This window comes from Aptenodytes patagonicus, chromosome Z (assembly GCF_965638725.1).
Source record: "Aptenodytes patagonicus chromosome Z, bAptPat1.pri.cur, whole genome shotgun sequence".
NCBI classification, from domain to species: domain Eukaryota; kingdom Metazoa; phylum Chordata; class Aves; order Sphenisciformes; family Spheniscidae; genus Aptenodytes; species Aptenodytes patagonicus.
In genome coordinates, this window is record NC_134982.1 from 26,440,021 (window position 1) to 26,451,892 (window position 11,872).

General features: G+C 40.9%; 1 protein-coding gene across 1 annotated transcript in view; it reads right to left on the reverse strand.

The window, feature by feature from the left end:
• Nucleotides 1–11,872, reverse strand: part of CMYA5 (cardiomyopathy associated 5) — a 54,397-nt gene that overhangs the window by 22,111 nt on the left and 20,414 nt on the right. Inside the window, exons 3-7 of the mRNA XM_076362961.1 lie at nucleotides 9,797–9,892; nucleotides 8,884–9,117; nucleotides 6,911–6,933; nucleotides 4,844–4,965; nucleotides 172–321 (exon numbers count right to left, since the gene is read on the reverse strand). Coding sequence (XP_076219076.1) covers nucleotides 172–321; nucleotides 4,844–4,965; nucleotides 6,911–6,933; nucleotides 8,884–9,117; nucleotides 9,797–9,892 — 625 coding nt within the window. The remainder of the gene's footprint in view (nucleotides 1–171; nucleotides 322–4,843; nucleotides 4,966–6,910; nucleotides 6,934–8,883; nucleotides 9,118–9,796; nucleotides 9,893–11,872) is intronic.

The window sequence follows — 11,872 nt, forward strand, 5'->3', positions numbered from 1 at the left end:
TACCTCACTCTCTCCTCCACCATTACCCATCCTTAGTCCTACACATGATGTCATCACAGCCCCTCTTCTTTCTGCATCCTGGGCCCTCCCCTGCAGTTTGGCCTCTGCTCTACTGACCCCAGACAAGAGCAGAAAGGACTCCTGCGGCTGTGAACGCAAGACCTTACGCACCCCCCGCATCTTTGCTGGCTTGCGGCTCCTCCATACAGTAGACCTGGAAGCAGTCGATGGCATCCCCGTTGTTCACAGCCCAGTAAATGGCAATGGAGGTGCTGGTGGCTGAATTTGGTTCCTGAGGTACGACAGTCGGTGTCTGTGGGACTGAGAGGAAAGTCTCCCGTTGTTATTCACACTCCTGTATCTTCAGCCAAATTACCTACAGGTTCGTGACGCAAGCTGGTTGCTTATTTTCACTCAGGTTGCTTACTTCCACAGAACAAGTACAGCAAGTACATGAAATATAGATAATACTGGTGCAGTTTTAGAGCAATGGGTCCTCCTAAACTAGGAACAGAAAAGTTAATTGCTCAGCATTGGAATCTGTCCATTTCCCTCACAGTCTGGACAAAATAAGATCCAGTCCCAGTACTGGGACCACCTCAACCCTGCGCAAAGCATGTGCCCACCACCAGCGCAGCTCTTGGGGTCCCTGCCTATGGGGCAGGACCATCACGCAGATGAGTCATGACACGGCTGCTCATTTCCAACCTCTGGCAGGGAGGCTCCCAGGGCTGTGGTAATCCTGGACATCCAAAGCTGTCATACAGCTCCAGTGACCCCTCTCCTTTCCCCAGGAGACCTACTCTCTTCAGTCACAGGGAGAGCTCTCCAGCCCTGCGCTCCACTTCGAGGCACACGTGCTGATGAAACCCCAAGAGAATCCTGATAACTTCAGGCCACCTCCTCAGAAAGGCCTGAAGACCCTGGAGCTTAACACAGGCTCCTTTGAGTGACCACCTTCTCCATTACCTGACCTTGCCTTGCAGCACAGGCACCAGAGGAGAGGACACCCTATGAAGAGGATGGTCATGAAAGCGGAAACTGAAAGCACTTGTTGGTAGCAAACAGCACGAGATAGCTCACTGATGGGGAGAGGGAGCTTGCAGAAGAAGAAAGTTTCCTCCAGAGGCAGACGTATGTAGCTGATCCCAGAAAGGTAGGCAAGGGAAAGGACCTGCCACGCCAGGAAGGGATTCATGCAGAGTGTCAAATCCACTGACATTTACAGGAGCAGGGATGTGCTTTAGGTAAAGGAAGGCTCAGAGCTCCTGCACTAACAGCCTGGGGAGCAGGAAGTTCCCTGCAGCCTTGGGTCCACCCCTGCCCAGAGGTGGACTCCTACTGCAGGTGTACTACCAGGTGCTCCCGTTTGGCATGGTCATTTTCCCCACAGGCCCAGTGGACAGAGGATCGTTGGTGCGCAGGTGAACCCAAGCTCTGCCAAAGCACCTGAACCTCATGGGACAACCAGGAGCATCCTTCACAAAGAGTGCTTCAAAGACCTCCAAGGTGCCTCAGATTTCATATAAACTTTGTCTCCTGATCGGCACAGATCCACCCCTGATGAGATATTGTTCCCCTCTATGATTATGGCTTAAAAGAGAAGGAGGGGAAAGAAAGAAGCAAAAAGCCCCAAAAGATGTTCATTGTTAAAGTGATTGCAGGGAGCGAAAATACATGGTTCTATTTCTTCACCCAGCAAATTTCCATATTGCATGAAATATCTTAGAATCTCAGCAGAAAGCTTTTGCTTTTTTTCAGTTGTCTTCACAGTAATGATGATGATCCCCTGTGGCATGAACAAGGCAAATGCAGATGCTGGCTGTTTCCTTATGATTTATACAGAGAGCTACCAGTACAGTAGGATTACATCTGCTTCCCATTGAAAAAAATTATCCTTCTCATTGCTAAAAACAATCTGCATTTTGTCTTTTGACTGCATCTAGAGTTGGTCAATTTAAAAATTGATCATCTTTAGGGAAAGACTTCCTTTCAGTGGACCCAGTGGGGAAACCAGCTTTTTTTTTTCCTGTGAAGTTGCCTAGAAACCACTATTTATCATCATAGAAACCCCACAACTGCGAGATTTATTATTATGCCAAATCTGAACGGAAGCTTAATGAATGAAACTTCTGAAAAAAAAGTTATAAATCAAAATTCAATTTGTTAACATTGAGAAACATTTGATTTCAAATTTCCTGTTGCATAATATGAAAGAAACTTTTGAAAGGAAGTCATTTCAAAGCAAGAAGTTGAAATATTCTCTTCAGAAACAGAACATTTATGTGTTATCAAAGTGCTGGCCCCTTTTTAAATGAATTCTAGTCAAAGAAATGAGGTATTTGTACCACACGTTTGACTAAATCATATTTTTCAACAGAAAAGTGTGACATTTTCTGATCAGTTCAGTTTTCATTGAAGTGCTGCGGTGTAAAAGCAAGCTTTTCCTTCATGCTACCTAATCTCCACATCTCCCAGGAGAAAAAATAATAATCCTAAATATTTTATGGATACTTACCCCTTTCCAGTGTAATAAGAAATAATATTTCCTTGGCTTTGTGGACTTGAAGAAGGACAGCAGTTACATTCCTCTGTGACTTTAATGGAAGACTGTTACAATCAGCAAAGGTCCTCGCCTTCTGGTATAAAAGGGCAGGGCTCATGGCAGGCTTTGGAAATAATCATTTTTCAATTTTTAAATTTTACCCACTCTACTTGTGGCACAGCCTGCATTCCAGCATGCTCAATGGCATGCTGCAGGGGTTTTTTATGCTTACACATTTGTTAATGGGGTGGCTTATGTGAAAGGAGGAAGAATTTGATGGAAAAGGGCTTTTCATTAGTGGATATGGAAAATCTGGAAATGGAGGGTGTTTTGAAGGAAAGATGTTTCTGAAGTGGTGAAATAAAAGTTCTATGAAATCGTTCAGTAAAAGACTATACTTTCTGAAGGAAAAATATGTGGATTGGAGTATTTCATCAAATGGCTTCAGTCAAAATAAATTCTGAGAGTGTCTATCATTTTCCTCCAGTATGTGATAAATGATGTACTCAAGGTGTTCAATTCCAAATGAAGTTTCGTGTAGGCATTTACCTATTTTCCTTCAGGAAGGGTGTAATCTTGAAAAAAAAAAAAAACATATATTTTTTCTACTGCTCACCAAAGTAAAAATCACAATAGGAATTGAAATACTTGGCAGTGGAAATGAAGAATGAAAACCAGGTATTTTAGAAAAAGAAAGAGAAGAAAGTATAAAGGATGAGGAGCTTTGAAGGTTGCTTGCTAATGGACAGCCATTCATTTCCAATTTGTGAAAGCAAACTGGTCTGAAGCCATTTGGTGTTAAGCAAACACAGTAGCTAATGCAAATCAAACTGAAAAGCAGATCTCTGCAGTTTGGGGAAAAACATGTTGGAACGACTAGTGGGAAAAGGAAATACAGCATGACAAAATGGGTCTGTCCTCCTGGATGACCTTGCAGGTAGGTAGCAGCCCAGGAAGAAAGAATGGTTGCACCCATGGGACTGCAAGAGGCAGTTTAGGAACAAAACCAAGACACATAGCACATTTGCACCACTAAGTTAACTCTGGCTGAGAGTGGATTACAAAAAAGATCTTTTTATCTGACTTCCTAAAGAAATGAGGCTGAGATAACGCTGCATGCACAAGTGCCTGTCCAACCTCACCTGAGAAGCTTTGAATGCTGCAGGCAAATTCATACAAATCTGACAAGGAACTTAAGGTCTCAGAGATATTCAGTTCCTCTAGGTCTAATAAAAGTAGCGGTGCGGAGGAGAGAGACGATCTCCCCACAGTGACACTGCTGAGTGTACTCAGCTCTTATTAGACACCGGAGAGTCTGCACAGGATGGCACTTCTCCAATGTCCCATTAGGCACCTGAAAATCCAGCCAGCAAACAAAGCACCTTGGGAAAATCGATGCTTTAGTTCCAGTGCTCAGGGACCAAACACATGAGAAAGAGACATCGCTTGAAAAGCCAGAGAGTGGTTATGGCAGCGGTGGTGCATGTGACGGTGAATGGGAGGTCACAAAGCATGACAGTGAGATGCAAGCTCCCAAAACAAACCTTCTCTTCAGAAAGAAGCACTGGAGTGAGACCCAATTATGAGGAAAATGAATCCACAAATTGGTGCTGACAAAATCTTCATTGACAGCTGTCCAGATCCAGATAATTTCTATAGGTATATGTACAGGCAGAGCAGAAAGCCCACACAGGCAGGCTATTTACAGCATATGAAATATCAGATAGAGATGAATAAACCCCTTTATCATGTGCAATTTTCACTGCTGCCCTCTGAAGCAGAGCCTGTTTCCAGCTACAGTTAACTACTTTCCCTTCACGTCCCATGGGGGTTTCAGGCGCCTCCGTTCACCTGGCACAAGCCCAGGGACCTCTGCCGTCAGCCAGACCCCCTGCACTCCTCCCCATGCCAGCAATGCTGGGGCTGCCCCCCTTGGAGGAAGAGAGCTCAGGAGTCCTTTTGATTGCCTCTTCTGTCTCTGCCTGCAAGGGAACAGCAACTTCTTTAGCCCTGGGAGATTTACAGACAGAGACCTTCTGCTAGGCTGAGGTACAGATATCTTAAATGATGCAAGAATCCCCCGCTTTAGCACTTCTCCCTCTGTTGCTCATCTTAGTGTCCTACTATAAGCCAAACACTTGTGCACAATTAGACTTCATTTTACATTCAACGCTGATTGCTAATTACATGGTTTGCAAATTTATACTTCTCAAATAGATTCTGTTTTTAACTTCATAAAATTTCCAAAGCATTGCCAAAATGTTAGCTTTTGTAAAGACAATATTCAGAGATGCTTACCAGCCACATGTTTTAAGGAGTACTGGTTGCTCTGTCCTGGACTGTCCGCATAGTGCTCAAACAGTGAAAAAGCACTGGGCACCTTTTCTAAAGAGAGATTAGTATCCATTGCAGAAAGTAACCTATTTGGAAGAAAACACATAGCTGTAAAAATCCCTTGTGGCGTCACATAGTTTCCAAAGACCAGAAGACCATGCAATGCATGCTTCTCTAAATATTTGCCATGAACTTGAGGACAACGTGCAAGGAGAAGCTGTTTCCCTGATTTTGAACATTTAGAGCATACTGTGATTTCAGATCAGGAGTGCAGGGAGAGTGCACACGGTCTGCACACACTTGACCCCCTGAGAACACGAGGATTTGAAGTTCACAGCAAGACTCCCAAGAGCACAGGGGTTTGGACTTACCAACTCAGTGCCTTTAAAGGTTACAAACCTTAGAGCTAAACTACCGCAGCTGACTCCAGAGATGTAATGTAAAGCAGCTGCTTGTGGCAAGCAAAAAAACACATGAGAAGAAAGATGGATTCCACTTAATTAGCCCATATTTGCTGAGTTAATTATAGGAAAAAACCCAACATATTTTTAACTCTGAGGCAGAAGCAGCTTCAAGGAAATGAAAGATTTTTTTCTTTTTTCATGGCAACTGAATTTTACCTTTCTCCCCTTCTTTTTTTCAGTCACTAAAGTAGTTAATTATGCATAATCTTAACAAAGCACAACAAATATAAAATATACTTTCTTTAGAAAAACATGCATTGTTACGTAGACTTTTTCTTAACCTTTTTTAGCAAGTCAGGTATTATCAAAGTAATAACCAAACTCATGCACAAAACAGAATAAACTTTAAGTTTAGTGTGTAAGTTAACAAATAAAGACCAAGTATACAGAAAGCCTTGGAAAATCGTTTCGTCACATTATACCTGCTCTATTCTTATGCAATAAACTACATGCAGATATGTGGCCAGACGGTCACATTTTGACTTAGAACAGGGGAGTCCAAATGTATAGTCATAATTCTGCAGACTAATGGGAACCATGAAAGGGTGTTCGGCACATTCTCTTCAGACCACTCTCCTGGGGTTGTAATTTGACTGAGAACTGGAACCCTCACGTCATTCTTATACCCCAGTCCATCAACTTCACACACGTGTCGCTGTGATGGCTGAGGCAGCACTGACAAGGGTATGTTTGATGTACACCACTCAATATTCGGGCCCTTTGGGCAAAGTCAGTGGTGGTGGTGTGGGCAAAGCAGGTTTGGGGGCTTGCATAGGAGAAGCCTGCAGCCAGCCTGCCTGAATATTTGTAGTTCACCTTGGAAAATTTATTGGAGGAATATGGGCTTATAATTGAACACTTCTCTCATAAAGGATGGGTCTCACCAAAATGACTCCCTTGAGGAAATCACACATGGCAGAGAACTGTTTGTGATTGCATGTATTTACTGGTATGTGCAGGTGCGCCAGGATGCAGCTGTGATGAGGCAATAGCCCTCTGACACATCCTGAATCAGGCAGTGCCGGTGAAGAGGTATGGGAAAACATCAGCCCACAGTCTCCGGGTAAGCTTTTAAAAGCTACTTAATCTCATTTTCTTCTGGAATTGTGTTCATAAATACAGCCCAACAACTCAGCCATGTGAGTGACACTTTGCATTATAACCTTTCCGAGAGCAGGTAATACAGAACCAGACTAGTGAAAAAAGAACACACCAGTGATGTCTAAGAGATGGAAGCATGGTCAAAAAGTTTTTTTAGTATATGTGTGTATAATAATAACAACAAGACACATCTGTTTAAAAATGTCTGTGTAGAGATTTAAAATTGAGCTGACATTTCAAAATGCTACTTGCTTAATTGATGTACTACAGAACACGTGCAAAACACTTCAAAACCAGTCAGTTACAGCAACAAGTATAAAACCTCTTAATTTCATTATTTGTAAGGTTTATAAAAGTAGCTATGAATATTAGCAATGTGTTTTCAAAGCTTGTAAATACTAAATGAAGCATCCAGCATGCTAGGCCTAGTACTCACTACGGTGCACTTAACCCATACTTCATATACCTTTTATTCAATTCTTTAGATGACTAAAGGAGGAAAAAAAGAAATGCATTAGCAGTTTTCAAAACCCTGAAAATGTTGAAGAGCCACTCACAAAATTTCTTTACTGAAAGAGTGGTTAAACATTGGAACAGGCTGCCCAGGGAAGTGGTTGAGTCACCGTCCCTGGAAGCATTTAAAAGATGTGTAGATGAGGCGCTTAGGGACATGGTTTAGTGGGCATGGTGGCGTTGGGTTGACGATGATCTTAGAGGTCTTCTCCAATCTTAATGATTCTGTGATTCTACGATTCTATGATCTAACAGCCTTGCTACTCTCCACAGACATAAAATACACATGGCTTTATTGACTTGATGTTGTCTGGGATGCTGCTCATTCACACCAGCAGAGAATTTGGTTCTTTAAGAATATTCCACTTCAAAGCTCTGGCTCAGCAGGCTATTAGAGTCTAAACCTGGTTTTAAACTCCTGAGGGGTCAGTATTCAATATCCAGGTTTAAAGACCAGAGCACAAATACTTTCTTAAACCAAGGCTTTTACAGAAAGAAATCACTTGTACATTAAGAACACTTAGATCCAAATTCTGGCTAAAATCTCCTTCACAACTTCTGGTTCGTAGAACCTGTATGAGATTTGTACTCATGGAGTGAGAATTTCTTCCATGCTCCATGAATCTTCAGCTAACATTTCCTGACTCATTGACAGAGAAGTTCCTGTCCTCTATCACTAACAGAAAGGGGCAGGGAATCTAGTAATTTTCCCACCCCACAAAAGAATTTCAGATTTTGCCAAAGCACTGATCCAGCACCTCACAAAGTCCAGAAAAATAAGATATATTTCTCATCCACCCCGAAGTAGGCAGTCTCCCATGGCATTCACTTGGTTACAGGGTACTAAGACACTGCGTAGCTTGGAGCAGGGGAGAAAGCCAAATATTGCTCCATCATTTCCATAACTGCTGGTATACGGGCTGGGGGCTTATACTTAGAAAGCTGTTTTATTTTGCATGAATGATCAGTCTTTAGACAGTAATTTGAACTTTCCATTTCTTGCACCCCAGGATAGTTTCTCTGCAACTTCCAGACTACATGCTAATTCCATAACGGTACAAGATTATTGTCCCAGAAATCCCATCCCCTTCAAGACAGCTGATAAACTTCTATAAAGGAGAAAGTGTCACACCTCACTTATGGACAAGTCTTGCAGCACAAGAACAATCTTGGAGGACCCAGGCCGTTAATGATTAACCTGCAAGACCCTCTGACACCAGCTTATGACTGACGACTGTATGAGCTAGGTACCTCAAGTCATGCAGATTCACTCTGGATGTTTTTTACATCCAGAATGGACCATTACAGACATGCACTTCACATGCACATTCCTAAACCTAGCCCATTGCCGTGGTTTAACCCCGGCTGGCAACTAAGCACCACACAACCGCTCACTGTTCTTCAGCAGTAAGCATTTATCACAGCCTCAGTAATTTGAGTGCATAACTACTGTCTGTGTCTGCTCATTAAAAAAAAAACCAAAAAAACCAAAAAAACCCCACAACTCAACAACTCTGTTTCCAGTTTAGATAATTTTCAATTACACTTTCTTGTTTCACCTTTATTTTTCATACAGTAAAGTACCTTTTACATAACATTTATTAATCCTCAGTGGATAATTAATTCTAGATAAATTATCATAGTGTCTCTTAGACTTCTCTTCACAAAACAAACTAGAACCATTTTAATGGCACAAGGCACGTTTTCATCCTATGCGTCATCTTTGCAATTCTCTTTGAGCATTCACATGACAAAAGCAAATGATCTAGCAGTTTCAGAGTGGAATAGCTGAACTTGCAGGATTTAGCTATCTTAAAAAAAAAAAAAAAAAGGAACGTAAATTACTCATTCTCAGCCTAGGTACTGTGTAAGTACTTTCCTAACTAGTGTCATAAAAGCTACAGTATGAAAGCCATTTTTACTTACATTTAGGAAAACAAATCCATCAAGTTCTTCCATTTCTTTTACTGTTGTCTCCAAAGTTTTCTTTGCTGAATCAACAGTTTGCTGGAAGTTAACCATCTGCTCATACAGGTACTCCATTTTCATCTTCTTCACTTCCTCGAAGTTCTCAGATTTCTCATCGTATTGTGCTACCACTTTCTTAAGCATCTCTTCATTCTGGTTTTCCAATAACTCTGCATTTTTCTTACAGTTTTTCTGCAAAGTAAAAACAGATGCAAGTTGATCTGCAGAATAAAATCACAACATTTAATGAATACACAGAAACTCTCAAGTACCCATGCATAAGCCATCCACCAGACTCCTTCTGGCATCCTGAGAATAAGAGAACTTTATTTCTGTAAGCAAGCTCATCTGGGAGAAATAACACTAGAGAAATGCATTAAAAATAATGGCATTTTTTTTTCTTTTACTATTAGTGTTTAAAATTAAACTTCTCTATTTAAGCATTGCGACAGGAAGTCTGACTGCAAAATAGCTAAAAATCCATACTTTCAAATGAAATTAATACAGTCCTCAAGGCTTAAGAACTAGGGCATTAAGAAGGTAAGACATTGGGCACAACTCATTTAGATGCTTCACAGAGGATTCTAAATAAAGGCACATACAGTGTGAGCTATTTATAAGCATAAACAAAATTAAGGGAACTTTTTCCTCCAGTTCTTGACAGTCACATAATCCATTTTGCAAAAATGTGCAAAAACCCAATCTTTTCCTTCCCCTAAAGTTAACAACTTCCAGTGGGAGAGGTCAGTTTAAGGACTGGAGAAACAGCCTGTTTTAGTGGAAGCAATAACGCTACAAAACAAGGCAAGCATATCTTAGAAGTAATTTTGTAGATGGAAAGAAAACTAGTGCGATAAAACTCTGGACTTACCTCAACAGAGTTAAAAAGCAATTCAATATCACTCACAAACTCTTCAGTCTTCATTGACTTTTCTTCCAGTGCTATTAGCAATTCACCTAAGTGATCCTGAAATTTAAAATGTTTCAGTAACATAAGCACATTACTTTATAAAGTTTTTACATGCAACTTATTTGGGGTGAATATTTTTGTTTTGCCATGAGCCACCATTGGAACAATTGCTAAATTAAGTTCAAGTATCTCCCTGGCTACGAAGACAAGCACAGAAATAGCAACTGGAACAGTCACAAAACTGTTTCCAAACCAAAAAAAGTGAGGTCAGTTCAACAAGGTGCTGAGTGTCTATACAAGTTGTTGAACGCTATGAATTCCAGTGCAGCTTTGCTAGAGACTGAGGGTACTCAGAGCCTCATGAAGGTCCTCGAGAGATCGCAGAAACAAGCCCATAAAAAGGAAGATAATGCAGGTAATTATGAGGCTAATAAATTATGCAGTGTTGTGCTTTTTTTCATTAGAATTTTAAAGATATTTCCTATAAACTAGAATTCATCAAAATCACTGGTTGAATTAGATGTGGAAACAAAAGCAGTCCAAGGGACAACAGGCGTCACAGACAACTAATTTTTTTCTTAGTCCTTCTTGACCTTTCGTGAAAGCAAGCTGGTCATCTGCTCAGGTGCAATTTATAATTTATAAAAATACTTAGTTTTAATTAGCTGGCATAAATCTAAAAGGAAGGTTAACTTCCTTTGGTAACAGCTTCCTATTATGGCAAACTTCTACAGCTAGATCAGGATGCTGGATCTGCTATCTGTCGTAGCATACGACTTTCCATTAATTATAAAGTCACTTTGGACTGTACAATTGAAGGCTCACTTTATAAATATTTAGGGCCAATCACCAAGATTCAGAGGCAAACTTCTGTTTGTCAAGATAACCTATAAAATCTGACAGATGTCATCCATAGCTCATTTCATTTCCTGTGAAGCTATGTTCCTACAGTTAAAATTCAGGCGACAAGCATTTTGCTATCTTAATGTTTTGTCAGTAGTGATACAGAAGTAACAAGAAACATACAAATGCCATCTCAGAGTAACCTGAGCGCTAGAAATCATGTGAAGCCAAGCCTGTGTTGTGGCCAGATTTAATATTGGCTTCATGTCCATGCTCCACAGCCAGGGAGTGGTGTCATGGGATGTTTATTTGTGGCTTAACTTGACTCGCTGCAATGGAGGTACATTAGAGGGACAGCTGGGGACTGTGACTTTATTACTGACTTACTGGTAGCTTACTGGTGGCTAATTATCACTTCTAAGTCATGCATGTATGGCCACATAGAAAAAGCAACTCTGCTGTCATACATCTGCACGTCATGGAGATAGTTTGTACATACTGATATTTGAAACTGCCACAATGACTCTCCTACTTTTAATTTCTCTTTCTTGCATATGAGTTAACATAAAGATGACAAATACCATCAATACAAGCGCTTCTGGAATTATAATGAAATTACACAAGATCTGTATTACCATCAACCAAACATGTGCCAGGAAAGAGACCTCACCTTTCAGATACTGTGGTGAGATTAAATAGCTGGTAACCAAGAAAGGAACATCTATATACTTGTACATCAACAAATCTGATATGGGAAAAGTGAGACGTCGCATGCTGTTTTCACAAGCAGAACTGCAATTTAATGAACAGCTTCCACAGAAACGAAAGCATTTTCACTAGTATTGATAGCAAAGGACTAGGCTACTGAAATGGAGGGCATTTTTATCTATCTTTTAGAGTGGTACAGCTTAGAGATAGTGGGAAGAAGTAGGACTTGCTAAACTCTTACCCGCGCTACAGCTAAAACACTATTGGCATAGATGAACATGAACTGAACAGAAAATAAGGATGGAGTTTCAACAAAACTGTGTAGCGTAAACTGTGTAACTCGTCTAACATCTCCAAGCAACCAACACACATAACTGGGACGGGGAACAATTTATGATGATACTGGTCCCCACATATGGAGGTTTCTGTACCTTGTCAAGTGAAATGAGCTGCTGTTACTAAAATTTTCTTTTCATAGAAACAACA